At 55.7% G+C, this 22,492-nt stretch overlaps 1 protein-coding gene across 7 annotated transcripts in view; it reads right to left on the minus strand.

Annotated features, from left to right (window-relative positions):
• Nucleotides 1–22,492, minus strand: part of LAMB3 (laminin subunit beta 3) — a 70,690-nt gene that overhangs the window by 4,153 nt on the left and 44,045 nt on the right. For all 7 annotated transcript variants that reach the window (XM_058275138.2, XM_071207705.1, XM_071207704.1 and 4 more), the window contains 17 exons: nucleotides 20,497–20,688; nucleotides 18,578–18,641; nucleotides 18,015–18,208; nucleotides 16,058–16,178; nucleotides 15,164–15,352; nucleotides 12,893–13,048; nucleotides 12,269–12,465; nucleotides 11,811–11,922; nucleotides 10,659–11,031; nucleotides 9,063–9,223; nucleotides 8,752–8,972; nucleotides 8,307–8,504; nucleotides 7,749–7,893; nucleotides 2,176–2,383; nucleotides 1,647–1,788; nucleotides 1,088–1,264; nucleotides 204–357 (listed from right to left, as the gene is read on the minus strand). In XM_058275138.2, the coding sequence (XP_058131121.1) occupies nucleotides 204–357; nucleotides 1,088–1,264; nucleotides 1,647–1,788; nucleotides 2,176–2,383; nucleotides 7,749–7,893; nucleotides 8,307–8,504; nucleotides 8,752–8,972; nucleotides 9,063–9,223; nucleotides 10,659–11,031; nucleotides 11,811–11,922; nucleotides 12,269–12,465; nucleotides 12,893–13,048; nucleotides 15,164–15,352; nucleotides 16,058–16,178; nucleotides 18,015–18,208; nucleotides 18,578–18,641; nucleotides 20,497–20,688 (3,004 nt within the window). The remainder of the gene's footprint in view (nucleotides 1–203; nucleotides 358–1,087; nucleotides 1,265–1,646; nucleotides 1,789–2,175; nucleotides 2,384–7,748; nucleotides 7,894–8,306; nucleotides 8,505–8,751; nucleotides 8,973–9,062; nucleotides 9,224–10,658; nucleotides 11,032–11,810; nucleotides 11,923–12,268; nucleotides 12,466–12,892; nucleotides 13,049–15,163; nucleotides 15,353–16,057; nucleotides 16,179–18,014; nucleotides 18,209–18,577; nucleotides 18,642–20,496; nucleotides 20,689–22,492) is intronic.

Below are 22,492 nucleotides of genomic sequence, written 5' to 3' on the forward strand. Positions count from 1 at the left end.
TTGTAGTTCTGGGCTTGTGGACATCGCTGCATTCCCCACAGCTCCATCACTGCACTTCATATTTATTAGGTTCTCCATAAATCCCACTTGAGTTCACTCCATTAGAACTACTAGCTCTAAGAAGGCGGGTGCTTCAGAAGCCCTGGGCTGGGACCTGTCTTCAGGAATGCCTAGAAGTCCAAGCCCCTGGACCATTCCCTCACCTTTCATCCTGTCCATCATCTCCATGGTCTCCCCAAACAGCTCTTCCGCCTCCATCTTGACACTCAAGATCCGGCTGCCCTGCTCCCCCAGCATCGGGCTCTGCCCCAACCTGTCCTTCAACTCAGCATACTTTTGTTTTAGTCTCTCGAATCCCTGGAAAAAGTAGAGAGGTCTCAGTGTTGCCTTCATTATCTCCCAAAGTCTTAAAGTCCTGAGGCAAAGCATTTGATATCACCCACTCCAACACATAAGGATATGGCACCTCCTATTATTCCCCAATGTGTTTGTTTTGCCTATAAAAATGCCTAGGCCACAGACTGTGTCTTCAACAACTTCTTCATTTCCTCCCCACCCACCTCCAGCTCCTGTCATTTCCCACCTCACTGCCAGGACAATGCCAGGCACACAGTTGCCATTTATACAGAAGGCGATGCATCTGAGACACTGAGATTGACTCTTGGATCTTCTTTCTGATCTAATTTGATAGTGATGGAACCCAGGTTAGGCTAAGCCAAGAGTATCTGTCTGGGCTGGGGAGCCATGACAGGGTCCAGTAAAGTGGGACAACCTGGACCAAATATCAAGAGGCCTGCCTTGTAGACGAGCTTTGGACTCTTAGACAAGTTACCACCTCATCTGTAAAAGGAGAGGGATTAGACTAGATTGTTTCCAGTGTCCCTGAATCGACAACACCAGAATCAGTCAGAGGTAGAATTCAGATGCCAGCCAGGTTTGGGTTGATCCTGAAGGCCCTTCCAGTTCTATTATTCTAAATGCTTTAGGAGTCCATGGTCCTATAAAACGTATGAAGTCCTATCCTGCGCAGGACCCTCTCGCTGGCTGGGTGTCCTCAGGCACCGCCCTTAGCTCTACCCCTCCATACCTCCTGGGCACTCAGTGCCTGCTCGCTGGCGCCCTCCGCAAGCTGCTGGGCCTGGGCCGCCTGCGCTTGCTGTTGTCCAGCCTGGCGCCGGAGCTGCTCCATCCGTGCCCGGAAGTCACCCAGCTGCTCCGTCATGCTTGTCATCAGCCTTTGTGCTGGCCCCAATACCTGCTGAACCTTTGTGGAAAGAGGAAGGAGATCTGGGGTTGGACAGCAGTGGCCTTCATCTACCATCTTTTCTCTGATTCATCAGGCAGCAAAAACTCTCCCACCTGGAAGTCACAGATTATCCCTGTCCCAATCCACTGCCTGTCCCACTGACATCCGGTTCTCCTCAGCTGAATCCCTACCCCAGTGGGGCTTCGAGTCCACCCCTGCCTTCTGGATCCCCACCATAAGAACAGAAAATCAAAGGCTCAAAGCCAGGCCCAAGGCTCCTCCTCCTTTGGACTGCCAGACTCACTGTCCATCAGGGCCACTTTCCGCCATCGTCTATGTTCTGGGCCTGAATTTGGTTGTTCATGACTCAAATACGGGGGAAGCTAGCTGCAAGGCTCACCTCGGCCACCCTTTCCTGGATAAGCCGAAGGGAGCGGCTGGTGCCCTGCATGGTGTCCTGAGCCTCCTGCAGCGCCGCTGTGCCCTGCCGCAGGTTCCCCACCACGTCCTCTACCTGGCCTTCCACGGTGTGGGCCCGGCTCCTGGCGTGACAGCAGCGGAGGGAGAGAGAAAACGAGCGAACAGGAGAATGAACAAATACATGGTCCACTCCCCAAGCCAAGAGAGCACCCTTCTTCACAGAGACAAAGGCCAAGGGGACTATTACCCCAGTTAACACACCCCAAGTCCCCCCCAAGCACGGGGAATGTAGGTGTCTGCCCAAGATCCCCTTTGACTGGGGGCTCCAGTAGACAGGGCCACGCAGAGTAACGTTTGACCATGGCCTCTGCCGCACCTCACCCTCTCCCACCACAGTCAGCACCCCCTCCTGTCTGACCCCTCCTCTGACCTCCAGAGGTTCTTCTCCCACTCCCAGCAAAAGGCTGGGAACAGGAAAACAGTCGAAGCTCAGGGCCCCAGACCCCTACCTGGCCTGCTCAGCCTCAGCCTGGAGCCTGCGGGCCCGCGCGATGTCCTGCTTGGTCTGGGACAGCACCAGGTCCACGTTAGGGAGCCTGGCCGCAATGGCCTGGATCTCGTTCATCTTGCGCAGGACCGTCGCCGAGTCTGTGGGCAGCCACAGGGCCAGCACCGCTTCGCTGACCTCCTGGATGGTGGCGGCATCTGTGCCAGGGTCTGGAAGACGGTCAGCCGTCAGACTGGGGAAGCCCACCGAGCTCCCCAAAGATCAGAGGGCCTCCCCGCCATGGGCCGCATCCACAGAAGGCACACACATGCACCTCTGCCCTGCCACCCCAAGAAGCGGCCACCTCCTGTCCACCAGACTCAGGTCCCTATTCCATGAGAATCTCCAGGATTGGTGCCCGAGCATGACTGTCCTGTGCTCTGTGCCACGGGGGGAGGGGTGTCAGCACAGCTGTGGCAACTCAGTGTCTGGAGCCACAGGAAGCCTCGGGCTGGGGAGAAGAAGGTGGTGCCAGACAGCTGGTTCTAAACAATGTCTGAAACACATACATAATCAGCCCTAAATTAGGGAGAGCGGCCAGGAACTGGAGTTGCTTCCCTGGCAATCAGACCCGTTCCACACACCCCTCCTCCAGCCAGGGTGCTCAGTTTTACAGAGACAGATAGAGAGTGGCAGTTTTTCCCTTATGTGCTACCTTCTCAGAGAAGCCCACTCAGGCCATCCAGTTTAAACCTGCAACCGCCCCCCGACCAGGTGACTTCTGGTCCTTCCCTCCTCTAACCTTCTCCCACCTGCCAGGACTGAACTCATTCATCCGGCTAATGGCCTGGTGTCCCTGTTAGAATGTAAGCTCCAGGAGGGCGGAGCCTTTGTTGTCTCCACAGCCACGTGCCCAGCCTCCAGCCCAGCGCCTGGGCCACCGAGGCGCTCTGTTTGTGTTTGCAGAGTGAATGAATGATGGCAAGGTCTCCAGACACAGTTCTCGCCTTTCCGACTTAAGAAACCTGGGGTAAGCCAGGCAGCTTCCGTGACCTCAGTAGAGAATCAATTAGCAAAGGTTTTAAAAAGTCAAATCTGTACCAGAGAGCAAAGTCAGAAGTACAGAGGAGGCGTCTCTTCCCCAGCTCACCCTGCTTGCTTTTGACAGATTCTACTGGTATTAAAGCACAAGGAAAGGCGCACCCACGGACAGGTTGCCCTGGAAATAGTTTGCCCTCTGGGGTCCCCCCCCGTCCCCCCCCGTCCCCCCTCCCCCCGCCGGCCCGGTCTTACGCTGCGATGAGCTGGCTGCACAAGCCCCAGCTCCGCTCCCTGCCCTTGCCAGGTGGAAGAATGTCCCCTGAAGGAAGAACCCAGGCCTCATTATTCCCTTTGGGGACAGCCTGTAGCAGCCACTACAGGAGCCCAAGGCATAAACTTGACTGAGTTTGAGGAAATGGGCTTGTCCACAGCCCCAAGCTTTCACAAGGACCCTACCTATCAAGACTGTGTCCTCTCAGCTAATCAGAGTCCTACTGTCCACACAAGGCCCAACATGCACATTCCCCAGAAAGCCACTGGCAGCGAGCACCATCCGCACCTAGACCGCCCCTTCCTTTGTTCTATATGCCTTCTGCTGCACCCCCAGGCCTGGTGTGTGTTAGCCTCGGTCCAATGGGCTTCTGAGTCTTAGAGTAGGCTCAGTAAATATTTATCGCTCTGAGCAATAGCAAGCAAGGAGCTGACACTACAAATCAAGTCAGACTCAGCCACTGCCCTTACAGAACTCAAAATCTAGTGGGAGGAAAGCGGATGTGGCTCAAGCAGTTGGGTGGCCACCTACCACATGAGAGGTCCCAGCTTCAGTTCCCAGGGCCTCCTAAAGAAGACAAGCAAGACAGCAAGCTGATGTGACAGGCTGCCGAGGCAAACTGATGCAACAAGATGACGCAGCAAGATGACACAACAAAGAGACACAATGAGGAAACACAATGAGAGACACAACAAGAGGAGCAGAGGTGGCTCGAGCTATTGGGTCCCTTCCTCCCACACGGGAGGTCTCAGGTTCGGTTCCCAGGGCTTCCTAAAAAGAAAGAAGACGAGCACACAACAAACAGACACAGAGAGCAGACAGCAAGCACAAACAACGAGGGGGGTGGGAGAAAAAAAATCTAGTGGGGAAGATAAGCACATAAACAAGGAATTACAGTGCTCTAGGATGAACAATCGCAGGGCACCTATCCCATTCCCATGGCCCAGGGAGGCTACCTTAAGAGTGGGATGCCTGAGCGCATTCTTAGATGATGAGGGAATTAGCCAGGGCAGGGGAGACAATCCAGAGAGAGAGAAAGCATCAGCAAAGCAAGGAGGCAAGAGAGAGACAGTGTATGTGAGCACGTGTGTGTGTATGTGTGGAGGTGGATGTATCATGCATTACACGTGTGTTGAATGCATGTGCGAGTCTGTGTTATGTGTGCATGTGTGTATCACATTTATGTGCACATTTACATGAAAATTATGTGTATGGGCATATATTATGTATGTGTTATGTGTGCTGTATGTGTCGTGTGTGTGTAGGAATGTGCATATGCATGCCTGTGCATTATACATTACATGTGCTTATGTATGTACGTGTGTCTGTGTCCCACCGTGAGATCACCCAGAGTGTGGACAATGGAGCTGGACCCTGGGCTGAAGCCCAGCTGCACGCCCGCCACGCTGTGCACCCTTCAGCTGGTTACTCCACCTCCCTGTGCCTGGATTCCTCATCTGAAAAGTGGATTTAATTATACTTGCCTCGTGTTGTCAGCATTAAATAGCATAATACATGCAAAGTACTTAGAGCAGGGTCTGGAAGTTAGTGAGAATGCAGTCCACCTGAACTACTATTTTATCAAATCCATCTGAAGTGCTGGGAAATTCCCCGTCTCCTGCCTGCTCCTCAGGCCCTCCCTCTCCCTCCCAGGCTGTGACTGCGCGGCGGCCCAGCCAGTACCCCAGGTACAGCCCCCGGACGCTGGAGACTGGGACCCACGCTGCTGGGCCACCGTGAGGGTTGTCTTGGGCCCCCCCGGGCTGGGTCCCCCGGGCTGGGTGCCGCTCCTGGGCACTGCTCCTTCTCTCTGCCCCTGTCCCATCCTAGGGTGGGCCCGAGACACCAGGGTAACTAAGAGGACGAAAAGGGCCCCGCTGCCCTGGCTGAACCTGGAGGACAGACTTACGACCCCCCCCCCCCCCCGGGGCCAGAGTTAAGGCGGGGCAGGTGGCCACACGGCCCTGGGCTCGACTGAGGCATAGACTTGCTAATCCGTCTGAGCCCCAAACCCTGGCCTGCCCTTTCATCTGTGCTGCTGCGCCCCATGTCCCTGCACCCCCAGGTGACATTCTCCAGGCCTGGCCTCCTTGGGAGGCTGCCCCTGCATGGCCTGGGCCACGTCACAAGACCTCAGGGGACCCCTTCCTGCCTCTCTCTGGACTGCCATCTGCCCCCGTGGGGTCCAGAGGGAGGTCCTTGGCCTATGTGGGGCAAAGGCGCTGTCATAATAGCAAAAAGAGCCACTATAGTTACACCAAGCCCTCCGCTCCTATTAACTGGGCTCCTAGCCAAGCAAATTCCCTGGCAGGGAACAGAAATCTAATAATATCAACTCACATTCCTGAGGCATTTTTAATTTTTCAAGGAACATTTTACACGTTATTTGATCCTCAGAATAAACTTGTGAAATACTACCATCCCCACTTCCAGAAGTGAACGATGATGCAAAGAGAAAAGCAACTTGCCCAGAGTCACACAGGTCCCCCTCGCCCTCGCCCAGGGAACATTTGACTGCACAGCCCCTTCTCACTCTCCAGGGCAAGAGGGAAGGGGTTCTGGTTCATTCGTTCACTCGACAAATGCTGGATGCCTTCTCTGTGTCTGTCATGTGCTAAGTGGAGGCAAGACAGACCACGATCTCTGCCCTCTTGAAGTTTACAAACTAGCGGGGGCACAAACATTATACTAGGAGACAAATGACTTAAATAACCAGAGTCTGGGAAACGGACTTTGGCCCAGTGGTTAGGGCGTCCGTCTACCACATGGGAGATCCGCGGTTCAAGCCCCGGGCCTCCTTGACCCGTGTGGAGCTGGCCCATGCGCAGTGCTGATGCGCACAAGGAGTGCTGTGCTACACAGGGGTGTCCCCCGCGTAGGGGAGCCCCATGCGCAAGGAGTGCACCCATAAGGAGAGCCGCCCAGCGCGAAGGAGGAAGCAGCCTGCTGAGGAATGGCGCCGCCCACACTTCCCGTGCCGCTGACGACAACAGAAGCGGACAAAGAAACAAGACGCAGCAAAAAGACACAGAAAACAGACAACCGGGGGAGGGGAGGGGAATTAAATAAATAAATAAATAAATCTTTAAAAAAAAAAAAATAACCAGAGTCTGAGTAGTGCACAGAAAGCAAGACACCGAAGGGGAATTGGGGGGCAGGGGGGTGTGGAATGGCAAATAAAAATCCCCAAGGCAGGCAAGAGCTTGTGTGCATTCAAGGATCAAAAGAAAAAAGGGCACTCACACGTTCCCTGGAAGCCTGCCCCAGCTGCACCCTCTCCGCAGACCCCTCCCCCCCGACAAACACCTTAAACCAGTAACCCTTCCTTATTATATTTTCTAAAGAGTTTTCTTAACATGATAATTTCAACCACATCTAAGCCCCCTCTCGATTTAGAGTGGACATCACCATCTCAGAGTCCACAGGATGGAGGAATAAAATATGGATTAGAGTGGACTTACTGGTATTCAACTTTAGAACAATTGTGACTAGCAATGGAAGAAATTGTATCATTAATGTGGAGAAAGTGGCCGCAGTAGTTGCTGAGGGCAGGAAGAGGGAAAAAGAGGTATGATAGGGGGGCATTTTCGGGACTTGGAGTTGTCCTGAATGATATTGCAGGGACAGATGCAGGACATCATATATCCTGCCATAACCCACTGAATGGACCGGGGGAGAGTGTGAACTACAAGGTAAACTATAATCCATGCTGTGCAGCAGTGCTCCAACATGTATTCTTCAAATGCAATGAATGTGCCACACTAATGAAAGAGTTTGTTGATGTGGGAGGAGTGGGGGAGTGGGGTGTGGGGTACATGGGAACCTCTCATATTTTTTAATGTAACATTTTGTGTGATCTATGTATCTTTAAAAAAAAAAAAAAAACAAAGACAATAAACCAATAAAAGGCCAGCGTGCAAGGGGGAGAGGGGCCAAGGTCACATCCCAAGGAGGAGGCAGAGGCCAGACATCGCAGGCTGTTTTAAGGCGTTGGGATCTTATTCCAAGAGCAAGAGGAAGCCATTGAGGGGTTTCCAGCAAGAGAGGGCTGTGATCTGACTTAACATTCCGAACAGGCTGTTTCAGGCTGTTGCGTTGGGACTGAATTGTGAGACGTCAGGGAGGGGGAGGGGAAGGCCTTGCAGAAGGCCGGAGGTCCAGACGATGCTGGAGGCCGGGACCAAGCTGAGAGCAGAGGAGGGGGAGGCGCCGGCTGGGGGATGAAGCAAGCGGGCGTGGAGGAAGGCGGCAGGGGGCCGCCCCAGCCTCAGCCCGTGGCTCACCTGAGAGGAAGTCGCGGACCTGCTGCACGAGGAGCCGCGTGTGCTGCACGTCCTCCTCCATCTGCGCGCGGCTGGCGCTCACCTGCGTCTCCAGGCGCTGCGCGTCCACCTGCACCTGCGAAGTGGCTTCCTCCACCGCCCTGATCTGCCAACACACACGATGGGTGGGGAGCAGCCCAAGGTCCACAGGCTTCTGAGTCTCCGTAAATATTTACCACTCTGAGCAGCAGCCTGCCAGGAGCTGAGGCTCAGCCCCTGCCCTCGTGGAGCTCACGGCCTGGAGGCAGAGCCTCTCAGCAGCCCCCCAGCCCTCTACCCCAAGGCCAACCTAGGAACGTTTGTAATGCACATGGATGTCGTGTGAAAAAATTTAAAAACCCAAAATATCACCTCCCACCTCTCGCTCTCCCTTGCTCTAGGGCCTTAGACAAGCCACCTAACATCTCTGGGCTTGAGTCCCCCAACTCTCAGGTGCAAAGGCTGAACTACCACAGCCTACCAGAGCTGCCCGTCCTCTCCGCCTCCTCCAGGCTGTGCACCCGCCCCTGCCGTCCTTACCATCTGCCTGGTCTGCTGGAGCTGGGTGTTGAAGGCCCGCACCTGCTCAGCCACCTGCCCCGCCATCCGGAAGGCCCCGCCTGCCCTGGGGAGGGCACCTCTGCAGTGGGAGCCACAGGCAGTGACATTGTCTCGGGGACACAGCTCACCAGGGCACGCTCCTGGGGTGCAGGCCGTCTGCCTGGAGCCCCCACAAAGCTGTGGAGAGGTGGGGGTGTCAAAGAGGCTTCCCGAGGCCTCTTCTATCCCACACCTGGAAATCCAACAGTCAGACATCTCCATGGCAACCAGGCACCCGAAACTTGCTTCCTTGGCAACCATTGAGGGTACTGTGAGGGGCACAAGGGTTCTCACTGGGTCAGGTTTGCCCCCACGTGCAATGTGTGGCAAGCTGCGGCAGTGGTCTCAGGGAAGTGGGACTCCGTGCCACAAGTCAAGGGCTTACCTTGTTGAAGGTGGGAGTCAGGTCAGGGAAGAAAGCCATTTCCTTCTTCAGGGCTGTGAGCTGGGGGCCACTGGCACCCCTTTCTCCTACCCCTTGCATCTCCAGCCGCTCTGCCTCTTTCCGGCTGTTGTGAAGCTGGAGCAGCAGGTGGGAGCTGCCGGAGACCTGCTGAGCGGCCTGGTTCGACCGCTCATAGGCGGCGGTCAGCATCCGGAAGGCTCCTGCAGGAAGAAGGGAAGGGGATGAGCCTCCTCCGGACCTGGAGGCTGGAGGTGAGAGGAGGAGCAGAGGCGAGAGGAGGTGTGGCTCACCTGAAGGATCAGCAGTGCTTATTTTTTCAAACTGCTCCCTCTTGCTCTGGTACATAACAAGCAGGTGATGGAAGCTTCTGTCCAGACTCTCCAGGTCTCCTGGGAGGGACAACGTCTCCTCCTCTAGGGGCAGGTCCGGCTGCAGGCCCTGGAGAGCACCCCTGAGATGGACAGGAACTTTCACTAAAATGCAGGAGGGCTTTTGCCGTCTCAGGACCATCCCCTGGGAGAAGCAGCTACTGGGTCAGGAAAAATGACACAGCAAAGGCCACAGAACAGAGCCCACGGGCTGAAGGGCCACCGTCAGCCGGACAGAGCCTGAGAGGGCTGGCGCAATCTCCTCCAGCCCCCCTGAAGCCAAGGTCCTTAGTCTGACCGACACAGAACTCTGTCCTTGGCTTCTGTGGCCCTAACGTTCCTGAGCCCCCTTCACCTCCCAGCAGCTGTGCTGGCTCCTGGCTTCCACGAGGAGCCTTACTGTGACCCCAGCCCCCATGGCCCCCTACAGGCTGACCTCAGCACCCCCTGTACATCCACCCATGGCTCCCATTTCCGTCCTCCAGTCCACACCTTCCTACTGAGCTCCCGACCCCACAGCCGCTGCCCATTGGTTGCCTCCACCTGAAGGGGGCTCCGAGCCCACAACCCCTGAACTTGCAGAAAGTCTTCTCTTGCCCATGCCCTTCGCAGTCCCTCCAACCACCCAGACTCCGCCCCCATGCCTCGCCTTCTCCCACTTCCTAGCTTGGCTCAGATTCCGTCTATTGAATGCCTGTGGACGACGACTCAATTTTTGAGCCTTAGGTAGATGGCACCTCCCCTCTGAAGACTTCCATGAGCTCCCTCTCTAGGAGATCCACCCTTTTTAGGACATGCATGACTTAGAGTTTACTTTTACACGTCTTCCCCATGTAAGCCAAGACTACGTTCCTATGAATTTTAATATCCCCATCACCTAGCACCCTGCTTGGTTCATAATAGACGCTTTTGAAAAATGTGGAGCCCACAAATGAATGAATCCCAACATTTGCTCCAGCTCCTCCACCAGAGCCTCCTGTTATCATTCCGCGCCTCCATTATCATTCCTCTCCGGCTGCCTTTCCCTGCCACCCATCACACACCTGGGTGGCCTTGTGCATGTCAGTCAGTGAGTGCTCAGGGAATGCAAACTAATTATAGAAACTTCCAGAACCAAATCCTCACTAAGAAGGCACTTCTGCTGGGGGAAGGGGTATGGGTGGGACCGCTTCCATTCCAAAGGCAAATCTAAGCTATTTTTAGCGGCCCTGGCTCTCTGATGCCTTCCGCCAGGGTGACTAATGCCGGGCTGACTCTCTCCCACAGGCAGCACGGGGTGCTGGAAGGAAGGAGCACCAGGCTTGGGCTCCCTGCCTGCGCTCTGCGTCTCTGTTCTGCCCCTCAGTGGCCACGTGGCTCCGTCATGTCAACCTCTCCGCGCCTGCTTCCTACCTGCAAAGCGGAGGCAGTCATGCCCACCGCACCTGCCTCCCAGGACCGTTGTGATAATGAAAGGAGGTGGCACACGTGGCAATGCCTTGCAAATGTAGCCAAGGCCGGCAGGGAAGGAGGGGTCACCTGAGCGAGAAGATGGCGCTAGCCACCTGGGCCACTTCCTCCTCCGTGGCCGAGGCGCTGCCCAGAATGGCTCGGATCTGCTCCATCTTGCTCTTGGCGTCCAGGTTGCGGGAGGCCAGGTCCCCCAGACCCGCCCCGGGCCGCAGGCTGGCCGTGGCGTTGCGGAGGCCGCTGAGGCGCAGCGCCTGCTCCCGGAGGTCCGCGTCATAGCCCCGGAAGCAGGCGTGGCAGGCCACGCACGCCGGGAAGCGGCCGCAGTAGCCTCGCTGGCACTGGTCGCAGCGGGGCCCGGTCAGGCCCGGGCGGCAGAGGCAGCGGCCTGAGGCCTTGTCACAGCCCAGGCCCTCGGTCCCCCGGAAGTCGCAGTCACAGGCTAGGATCAGGGAGAAGTAAGTCAGAGGCCGGGGGCAGGGGGCAGCCCTGTGGAGGGGGTCTGCCCTGGATGACCTGCTCATGGTCCTCCACGACAGTAAGCGTGGCAGCCCCACAACGAAAGCAAACACTGAGAGCGCCCGCTCCGTGCCGGGCTGAGCCACGTGCCCTGCACACTTTAGCTCACTTGACCTTCACGACCACTCTTCCAGTTAGCCACCAACGTTCTATAGGTGAGGCAACAGAGGCACAGAGAGGTTAAGTACCTTGTTCTCCCCAAGGGGAAACTGAGGCCTAGAGGGGAGAAGAGACCTGCCCACAGTCACTGAGCAAGGCCGTAGCACAGCGGAGAGGAGAACCCAGCCTGGATACCTGAATCCTTGCTCTTGTCACTACATCACACCGACCCTCTGGGGCAGCATAAATCCTTTCCCCTCAGGCCCCATTTTCTTCATCTATGAGGAGGGGAGGAAACTCGATGCCTCCCTGCCACTGCGCTGGAGATGGCCCCTGGGACGTGCTCCTTGTCTCCATGCAGGAGGGGAGAAAACAGCCCCCTGCGATGGGGACGGCCCTGCACGGGGCTGGGAGGACCAGCAGACCCGCCCGGGCACCCGGAGTCGGGGCAGTGTGTGCCCTCGCAGGGGCTGCCGCGCCACTCGCATCGATACACGACGCCCTCCCACACGGCAGGCCCACCCACCCAGCCACCCCCCTGCCCGCCGGTGCGCCCCCACGCGCCCGTCCTCCCCCAGCACCCCACCGCCAGGGCGGGCGCACCTCGGCATCCGACGGCCGCGTCTCCGTAGGTCCGGTCGGGACACTGGCGGAGGGCGGCAGCGCCGCACGTCAGGCCAGCAAACCCTTCGCGGCAGGGGCACTGCCCTGTGAACTGGGGGGGCGTGGAGGGGAAGGGCAGTCGGGGGCTGCCCTCACAGGCTCTGCCTCGCGCCGGCATGGGGGGCTGCCCCCGCCCCCCGGATCAGCAGCCAGAATCCAGGGCTCACCCAGTGCCCGCAGAGCCCGCGCGCCCCCAAACCAGGGACGTGCCCAGAAGCGCGAGATACGACACAGCCGGAGGCCGAAAGCCACCGAGGAGGGGGACTTTCGGTGACTTCCCAAAAGGATGGGGACTCTGACGGGAAAGCCCCAGAAGGGCAGCTTGGAGGCGAGGCAGAGGAGCTGGAGGGCATGACCCTTCCCCCGGGAAGGGCCCCCGAGCCACCCCCCGGGCGTACCTGGTTGCACTGGGGGCCGAGGGATCTCTGCGGGTCGCAGGCGCAGGGCTCGCAGCCCCGGCCACTGGCCAGCTTCCAGTGGTTGGGAGCGCACTGGTCACATTTGGGGCCCTCCACGTTGGGCAGACACAGGCAGCGCCCACTCTCCTCGTCACACGGCATGTCCCGCCGGGACCCCAAGATGTTACAGTCACAGCCTGCAGCAGGGAGGGCTGCTGAGAGTGGACGCCCCACAAAATACCCCGAGAGGAGGGACCACCAGGGCGTGGGACCAGTCTGGGAAAAGAACTGGGCAGGGTCATTCTCTCCAGATCGCAAGGCTGACTCAGAAGCCTTGTCCACCATCTCTAGCCACCTGGGAGCTTGGCAGCCCGCCTGCCCCCAGCACCCCCTCTTTTCCTCCCTTTCTGGCACTGCCCCGCCTCTCCAGCCTGGGCCTGTGCTGCCACCTGCTGGACACCAGCTGAATAGCACCTGGCAATGGGGCAGGGCAGGGAGGGACCGCACAGCCCACTGTCTGGTGCTGGAGGGAGATTTCTTCTGAAGAGCACCTTGAGCAGGGCAAGTCACGGGTCTGGTGGCCCCGTGCATCCTGCCCACGCCAGCAGCCCCACCCCTACTCACGGTGGCAGCCCTGCGGGTTGGAGTAGGTGAGTCCAGTGAAGCCCGGCTTGCACAGGTCACAGCGCTCTCCCTGCACGTGCTCCTTGCACACGCACTGCCCGGTCACTGGGTCACAGGGAACCCCTGGCACGGCCCCATCAGGATCACACTCGCAGGCTGAGAGAGAAGAGCAGCCGCCACAGTAGGATGGAGGAAGAAAAGCAGAGGGTTAAGAGCAGATTCGAGGAGCCAGATCGCCTGGGTTCAAATCCCTCCTCCACCATTTAGGCTCTTCAGCTGTGTTAAGTTACCTAACCCCTCTGTGCCTCTGTTTCTTCATCTGTAAAAAGGGGACGATAACAACACAGCTCTCAGAAGCTTCTAATGAGAGTGAATGAGTAAATGTAAAGCACATGGAATAGCTCTTGACACACATGAAGTACCACAGAAGTATTTTTGCTGTCACAGCTACCACGTGCCTCTTGCATGATGCCTTATTTTATCCTCACAATAAGCCTGAAACGTTGGGGGTTAATGTTCCCCATTAAACAGATGAGGGACCTGAGGCTCAGACATGTTAAAGAACTATGGTTCTAGAGTAAATGGTGAAAATAGGGGTCAAACTCAAGTGTGTTTTACTCTTATCCTAGACAAAGAGTATCAATGGGAAATGGCCGAGTCTCCCCTCTCCCCATCCCACTCCAAGGCTTCTTTTACATCTTTTAAAGCTAAGAGTCACTCTTCTTCCAGAAAGTCTTTGCTGATGAGACCTGCCTGAATCGAATTGCTTCGTGTGGTTTGCTCTCTCCTCAATGATTTCACTGGCATGTGGGGAGAAGGGAAGACACTCCTGAGACTTCCATTCCATTCATACATTCATTCAGCAAACATTCCTCAAGCAACTGTCATTCACCAGCCATTGTTCTAGGGCCTGAGGCCTTAAGACATAATTCCTGCCACCAAGGAGTTTTCAGCATTAGGCAGATAGAAGAATAAAGAACTAGTCACATTACAACACTGGCATAGGCAATAACACACAGAAGGAAACGTGAGCTTGAAGGATCAGCAGGAGTTTGTCAGGTAGAGTAACGAGAAGAGGCAGGGATGGAGCCTGCCAGATGGAGGAAATCCTATGTGTGAAACCGCAAAAGTGTAAACCAGTGAGGGCGCCCAGGGAAGAGGGAGCTGCTGTTTGCACACGCGGGGTGCGCGGGGTGCGTGGTGGCGGGGCATCAGGGCTGAGGCCGCCGCCCGGCCATGGGGGCCCGTGTGCCATGCGTGGAGTGTGCATTTTGTCTCTGGGTGGAGGGAGCCCACACGGGATTCTGAGCACATCAGATTCCTCTCACAGGGGCCAGTCTCCTGCAGGAGGGGGAGAAGGGGCTGGCGGGTGGATCCCTCCGCTGGCCCCTGGCACTGCTTCCTGGGTCCCCAACCCCCTGGTGTTCAAGGATCCCCAGATTATCACCCCTTGGGGCTCCCATTAGAAGGATCATCCCATGTTCTCTGTCCCTTCCCTGGTGGGGATTTCAGAAATGGCCTGTCCCCTTCTCTGTAGGGGTCCCCCAAGGAATGTGCGGGGTCAAGCCTCGTTGCTAGGGAGGATCTGTGTGAGCAGAGTGGGGTGTGGTCAAACGAGTCTGCACCTGTGCTAAACAGAAAAGACCCCATGTCCTGATAAGAAGAAACTGAGAAAACCCTCCTCAAAGCACTTCACGCCTGTCAGTCCAGGCTCTGAGAACAAAGACCTAGTTAACTACTTCACAGACGCATATCAGGTCACCAGCGCTTCTCCTTTAAGAAAACAAAGAGGCTGCACCCAAATGCTCCAGGGGTACAGGGCTCCCCTCCCCACCCCGCCCTCTTCTCAAATCCAGACCTTGCAAACTTCCCGGCACACAGGAGACACTCAGTACCCATTCTTTTCCTCCCTGCCTGCCCTTGTTCCCTCTTTTTCATGTGCATGGTTTATATTACCAAGCAGTTTGCATGCTCCTTCACAGTAGGAACTTTATTTGCCATTTACTTCTTTCTCTCCTACGGCCAAAATAAGGGCTATCCGTTGATTTGTTGATTGATTCTGATTGAGTGGTGGTCCAGAGAGGTTAAGGGACTTGCTCAGAAATGCACAGCTAACACCGGTACGCAGGAGCCCTGGCCCACAGCCGAGTCCTCCTGCTCTCTGGGTCTTCCGTACCCAGGAATGCAGGCAAGGTCACCTGTACTGCTGTGCCCAGGACACTGGGGAATAAGGAACACATGACATCCTGGGTCCCCGGAGTCCCTACTCACGGATACAGGTCTCCTGAATGGAAGCATTCGGGCGCCGGTTCCGGAAATAGTGCAGCTGGCACCGCTCGCAGTTCTGGCCCTCGGTGTGGTCCCGGCAGCTGTCACACACACCCCCGTGTGCCCCCTGGCTGGCGGCAAACACAGCCGGGTCGAAGTGACACGTCTCCGAATGCCCATTGCAGTCACACCCTGGAAGAGGAGAGGGGCGGGCCTGACGATGGACTGGCACCACTGCTGCCAGGACAGCTCACCGCCGTCTCTAACACCTCAGCGAGGCACTCAGGGCAGGAAAATGGGGAAACCGAGGCCCAGGGAGGTTTATGTTCTTAAGGTCACACGGCCAGTACGAAGGCAGAATGGAGTGAGAGCTCTGACCCTCCAACTCCCCGTGGGGGGGGGGTCTAGCCCGAGAACTGTGGCCATGTGGGCCAGAGAGACCCTTCGAATGGGCCACCCCAGCCCTCTCCAACGCCCACCGGGGGCCCCCTGCTGGTGCCTGCCTCTCCCTGGACTGGGGACCCATTTCCCCTCATTGATGCAGGCAAAGGTCAAGGAGAAAAAATAATGCCAGGACACCAAATACATCGGAAATAGGGGAAGGCAGCTGGAGGGACCAGAGGAAGGACGGGTACGGCGACGGCCATGTGGACTCATGGGCCAAGCCGTGGACCCCCAGGCCTGGCTGAGGGGAGGCATGGGAGGTGACGTAGACAAGCAGCCCACTCTCCATCCAGATGCAACAGGAGAGTTTCAACATGAACGGCGCATTTAGGTTTGGATTTAAATAATAAAAATAAATTCTCCCTGGGGTCCAGGTGGGGGCCTCGCGTCCCAGAGGGATCGACACCCAGCCTGGGCCACGACAGGGGAGGGCAGATTCTCCCAGGCTCCTACTTTGGCATTCGCGGGGGTCGTGGTCATCTGCAGGTCTCCAGGGCCGGTTGTTGTAGAAGGGGGCACAGCGCTCACAGTTGGGGCCGGCGGTGTTGTGCTGGCAGACGCAGATGTCATGGACCTTGGAGAAGAGGTCGTCGGTCATCAGGCGTCATCAGCAGCGGAGGGCCCCAGGGATGGACCTGCCCTGTCCCCTCGGAGCCTCCAGCCACCAGTCCGAGCCCAGCTCAGTCCTCAGCTCTACCAGGAGGCTTTCACTCAAGGCTCCAGCCTACACGGGGACTCTCCCAGCAGCCTGCCTGTCTTTGGTCTGTTTTGTGTGTGCATGAGCACACGTGCGTGTGCATGTGTGTGTGCCTGCACCGCTCTCCTGGCTAGAAGTTTAAAGCTCATTCCTTGCACTTGGACGCCCCCGTGCCGCCCATTCCTGAGCAGCACCTGGAAGCTGCTCGGACGCTTTTGTTAGTAAACTGTGATTCTAGAAGCTGGCTGAGCCCTCTGGAGATTTATATTCTGGCAATCTATGACAGCAGTGGTTTGGCTAATGGGACTGTTATAATGAATTGTCACTAGACTCATTATGTATAAAAATAGAATAGCAATTGGGTGCTAATTGCCTTCCAAATTAAGCCCTACACCCCAGCCTGGCATTCAAGGACCTGTATCATGGTTGGCTCCATCCTCATCTCCCACTGCCTCCCAACAGCACAGCCAAATGGAACTTCCAGCTGCTTCCTGTAGGGCCCCACTTCTTCCTACCCTTTGGCCTTTGCTGAATACTTTTCCTTCTTCCTGGAATTCCCTTATCTCCATGTCCACCAGCATAACCCTGCCTGCTAAACTCCAGCCTAGGACCGCACCTCCTTCATCACCCTCCCCTGGTCCCTCCCATTCCACAGATCCCCGCCCAGGCTGCACCTCAGAATCACCTGCAGAGCTTTTTTAAAAAAAAACCACCAAGGCCCCGGTGCATACCAAACCAATTCCGTTGGAAACTCAGGGGGCAAGCCCCAGGAATCAGTCGTTTCTCAAAGTGGTGCTTCTGTTGTGCAGCCAGGTTTGAGAACCACTGGGCTGGGGGTGCTCGCCCTGCTGTAAGTGCCACAGCACCTGGTACTGCCCGCCTGGGCCAACCCGCTGAGCCTGGTGTGGTCGGGATTCGTCTTATTGCCCTAATGGGCCCCACAGTCCTGGAGCTGTGCTCATGCTCGATTCCCATAAAGGATGGGAAAGAAGGAAGCCTGCGGGATGCTCGTTTCACCTGTATTTCCCTCCCAGGCCTTGTTACAGGATTTCCTCCTGTCCCTCTATTAAGAAGGCAAATGGTATGTCCCCAGTATGGCAATAGAGGAACTGAATCCCCAGAAAAATGAAAGGACTCTTCCTCTGCTTCTTTGCCCAAGGTCCTCTCTCCTCTACTAATGGTTCTCAAGTTTGGCTTCACAGGAAAATCCCCTGGGGGAGCTTGACTTAGCATCTGTACTAGACTTGTTTGCCTGGCCCCATTCCTCACCACTACAGGTTAGAGACCCTAAACAAAGGACTCTAAACCCTAACAGTACCTCAGAAACACTTGGAGTTTTCAAAAATAACAATAATAGAGTATCTGAGGGTAGGAGTCTGGGCTTTGTTGTTGTTTTTTGAACTCCCCAGGAAATTACCTTATGCAGCCAGGGTTGAGAACCATTGCCTTAACTTCCCCGCAAGCCCTGCAACAAACATACTTACAGGTAACTGAAAATAAAAATCACCTGAAATCATGACGTAGCTCTAAGGAAGTACTACAGAACTCTAATTTTTGAAGCGACGATTCCTCAGATTCTTCATTTTTAATATGGAATATCCAAATCTCGGGTTTAGCGCCCTGTCTGCTTTACGGGAGCCCCAAAGAGGTACTTAGTCTGCCCTGCCCGTGGACGGCCCCCTTCCACCTGCCCTTCCCCCCCGGGGTCGTCACCTGCACAGTGGTAGCAGGGCCAGCGGGGGCTCCCGGCTGCGGGGCACAGCGGTCGCCGTGGCCGTTGCAGAAGCAGCTCCCCTGCAGGCGTAGCTGGGACACGGCGTAGTAGGCGCTGGGCGGCCGGTAGCCCCGCCGGGGCACGGGGGCCAGCCTGGTGAAGTTGACTCTCAAGTTTGTGATCTCCCCCAACTCTGAGAGGGAGAAAGGAGAAAGGAGCAAAGTGGGGGGGGGGGGGGGCGGGGGGAGGGAGGCGTTTGGGGAAGGGAAAAGAAAGAAAGGAAGTTAGAGGCAAATAGCCTCCTCGGGCAGGGTGCCAATCTCACACCCTTCCTCCCTGGCTTCCTGCGGTTATACCAGAGACCCCCTCCCCAGCCCTCAGCCCTCTCACAGTGCCCCCCAGTTCAGGCTTTTTTAAATCTCTGGGGGTCCCTCAGTGCCCCAGTGAGGTAGGCAGGGCAAGTGTTAAATGTTAACAGAAATAGACTAGAAAATGCCCATGATGGAGATTCCAGCCCTGCTTCACTCCCCACCCCATCCTCAGTGCCACAGGCCACACTGACCTTGAATCTTTTGACTTTGACTTGCTGGGATTCCAGATGCTAAATCCATGAGGTTCAGCTGGACCTACAGAAAGAGAAAGGGCAGAACTGAAGAAGAGGTGAACAGTGTGCCTGGACTCAAAAGAAGCCTTCCTCCCCACCCAGTGCCCCGCCTTCCTCATCCTCCCCTGAGATCCTTCTTATTGGAACCAGAGAGAGACCACGGACGTGAAACCCCCCCAATGCATCTGAGGAGAGAGAAGACCAATGGGCCCTAAGAAGTCTGTGAGTGTGCGTGCGTGTGCGTGTGCGTGTGTAAAACCTCCCCTCTCCAATCGAAAATACAGGTATTCCAAGTATTCCCCAGTTTCTCTGAGTGGAAAATTATGGTACGACATACAACCCACCCATGAGGGTTTAGGGGATACTAATTTTCCAGTGACACAGGATAACTGAGAGGGTCCTGAGCCCATAGGGGCATGGATGTGGTGGCTCTGGCCCTCCAGACAATCCCAATTTCAATTACGCTTTTCTCTTTTTAATAAAAACCACTCATTAGATGTAACCTCATCCTGAGAAGAATTTTCACGTCAATCCTCCCTCCACAAATCAAGAAAAGTCCTTTGCAGACATATATTCCCAACTGGAGACTTGGAGAAAGATGTAACCAAGGAGGAGCCATTAAGCCCAAAGGACAGAGACACACTGGCCATAGGGCAGGCACCACTGAGCACTTGGCCCACCAGAGAGACAGTCAGAAAGGGGTCACTGAGCTTTCACCAGACAGAAGGGAAACTAGAGCCTCAGGCAAGCAGTGGAGAACAGTTCTCGAAGAAATTAAAGAATTAGAACCAAAGAGGGACGATCAAGCGTGTGTGGTGGGTTAAATTATAAATCCCAACATAGACATGTTCTTGACCTTAATCCTCATTAAGGCGGGTGTGAGCTCATTGTAAATAGGTTGTCTTGAAGATGGTAATTTAGTTAAGGCGTGGCCCCACCGAATGAGGGTGGCCTTATAAAGCAACCCACAAGTCCCAAAGGCTGCAGAGGAGATGACATCACTATAACGGGAGGCAGGCTCGCCAAAGACTGCCAGTAGCGGGCACCAGCACACTACAGATCCTGGGGAAAAGCAGGGTCTTCGGCGCTTTGACCTGGACTTCTGACCTCTAAAACCAGGAGCCAAGAGACACCTGCTGTATATGCCAAACCAGTTTGTGATGTTTGTGATAGCCACTCTGGCAGACTAAGACTGGGAGAAGCATTCTGAAATGTGTCTACAGGCAGGTTCTCATTTCTAACTCAAAGTTCAAGTTCAGTTGACTTTGACCTGTGGGCTCTACCGACTTTCTCCCCGAGGAGCAAAACAGCCAGTTAAGTAGGACAGGTTGAACCTGAAGACTTCAGTCTTGCGTTAAACCCTGCTAAGGTGAAATCAGGGAATAACTGAAAGTTGTGTAATTTGCTCACTTGGATCTAACTAACTGCACAAAAGTCCTCATACTGGAGGAAAGTTGATTTTACCCTTTGAAATAGAGGGATGTGCCAATGAGCCATGGGGGAGGAGACTACAAAAGAGAATAGGGCTGGGTTATGCAGTGGACTCGAGGTGTTTCCAAAATATCCCTCCTAAGCAATCAAGGGGATTTGCAGCAAAGATGTTGAGGGGGGCCGGAGGGGTCATCATTGGAGAGGTCAGGAAAGACAGGAAGAGGAGCTGATGGAGGGTGTTCTTGTCTCTCAAGTGGACTTGTGGGTTGGAGACTAAGCTCATGGCCCAATTCGCCTCTCAGAAGGCAGCAATGTCACTAGGTAGACTTGCTGGGATTGGGGGAGAGCACTGCATGTTTCTGAGTCCCCGTCACTATCAGCAGTGGGTCATGAGGGCCCTTTCCCCGTGCCTACTTTTTCAACATTGCCAGGTTCCCTCTACCTACCTTTCCCCCATTTGGGTGTCCATTAGGCCTCTGGGGGAGGGACTGGCACCGAATGTCCTGCCAGCTCTGAGGCTGGCCCTGGGGGACCTGCGGGAAGGCGGAGGTGCAGTCGGCAGCCAGGTACTGGTACACCCGCCAGGTCTTGCCAAAGTCCGAGGAGCGCTCAATCAGCATCCCGGAGGGCAGGGGCTCCTGCGGAGAGAGGGGCGGGGTAGGGCCTGAGTGCCTGAAGGGAGGGGAGGAGTTGGCATTGTGTCCAGTGAGGCCACAGTCACAGCCACAGGCTCCTAAAGAGGGGCTGGTGGCCCCTGAGACCCACAGTGAGGTAGGGACAGAGCAGGCTGAGAGGGAGCAAATGGGGAGAGGAGCATCCAGGCCCAACTCAGCCTGGCAACCCACAGGCTGCAGGGGAACTGTGGAAAGGAATAGGAATGAGAGCGCACTCCAGAAGCTGTGCCCTGGCTCAGCCTGCCAGGACACGGGCTTCCGGATCAGAAAACACTCTCCTGCACTTCCACAGCAAACATTTTTTATCCCTATCAGCCCTTAGTTCTCTCACCCTGCCCCAGCCATATTCCCGGCCATGGGCATCCTCATCCTGAATGATGTCCAGCCTCCATCCTGGTCCTCCAAATTCCTCTCCCCACTTCACTGGACAGTAACCTAAATGGTTCCCTGATGCCATCACTGCCCAGCACAAGACCTTTCCATCCATCTGCAATGGTCTAAAGATAAAATGCAGGCTTCTTGGCATGACCCATTGGATCCCTGGTGGGATATCTCCCTAAGTGATTGCATCCATTTCCCAGGCTTTAAATGCTGTCTTTATGCCAGCAGCCCCTAGCTTGGACCACTTCCTTGAAGGGCAAGTTCATAAACCCAGCTTCAAAATAGATTCCCAATCAGGCCTGTGTCTGCAGCCTCGGTGCCACTAGGCTGGCCCAGATGCCACCACCTCTCCCCAGGACACCCAGCCTCCCACCTGTTTCCCCTCCTTCACCCTTACCTCATACAGAGACAGCTTTCTTTTTAAAACATAAAAGCAGGGAACCATTCTCCTGGTAAAAACCCTCCCATTGCTTCCTACTATTCTCGAATAAAACCCCAGCTGCTGACCTTGGTGAAGCAGCCCTGTGCTGCCAGGTGCTCCCAGGACCCCCCATGCCTCATCACCTCATCTCCTCAGCTCAGGCCATGGGGCACCTCCATTTCCACCCTCAGCTGTCCCGGCCTTCAGACCAGTCACACCGAACTCGCGTCCTCCTCACAAGCCTTTGCCTGCGTCATTTCTTCTGCCTGGAAAGCTGTGCACGCCGTAGATCTCTATCTTTTGTTCTCGGTGTAAATGTCACTTCCTCACTGAGACCTTCTTATACCTACTAAGGCGCGTTCTGCCCCCCCACCCTGCCCACCCCACCCCATTAATTCCCTATGACAGCACCTTATTTGGGTCCTTCGTAAATCTTACCACAATTTTCAATTACTTGCCTGTTGGTTCCTGACTTTGATCCTCCTCTTACTAGACACTTGCCACTACGACTATTTTAAGCAGGATCATTGTGGGTTTTTTCTGTGCATTGTAGAATGGTTAGCAGCACCCCCGCCTCCACCTATTAGATGTCAGTGACACCCACCCAATAGTGACAACCAGAAATGTCTCCAGGCACTGCCAAATGTCCCCGGGACTGCTAAGTGGCCCCCCAGTTATGCTGGTCTGTAGGGCCCCATATGGTCTTGTTCAGATTTGTATCCCCAGCATCTAGCTCTGTCCCTACCTGGCACACAGTAGATGCTTAGTACACATTTGTTGAATGAATGAGTAAACCTGCTCCCTATCTCCCATTTATATCTCTAAACTTACCAGCCGGCAGCCCTCCTCATCCCCCGCCCCCACCACACGCCCACACACGTTTTCCCTTCAGATCCCGTATACATCCCCTGCTGCCACTCCAATTACATAGCTTCCTGCCTCTTGCCTCATGGCCTTGGTACCTGC

Source organism: Dasypus novemcinctus, chromosome 13 (assembly GCF_030445035.2).
Source record: "Dasypus novemcinctus isolate mDasNov1 chromosome 13, mDasNov1.1.hap2, whole genome shotgun sequence".
In the NCBI taxonomy this organism is placed as follows: domain Eukaryota; kingdom Metazoa; phylum Chordata; class Mammalia; order Cingulata; family Dasypodidae; genus Dasypus; species Dasypus novemcinctus.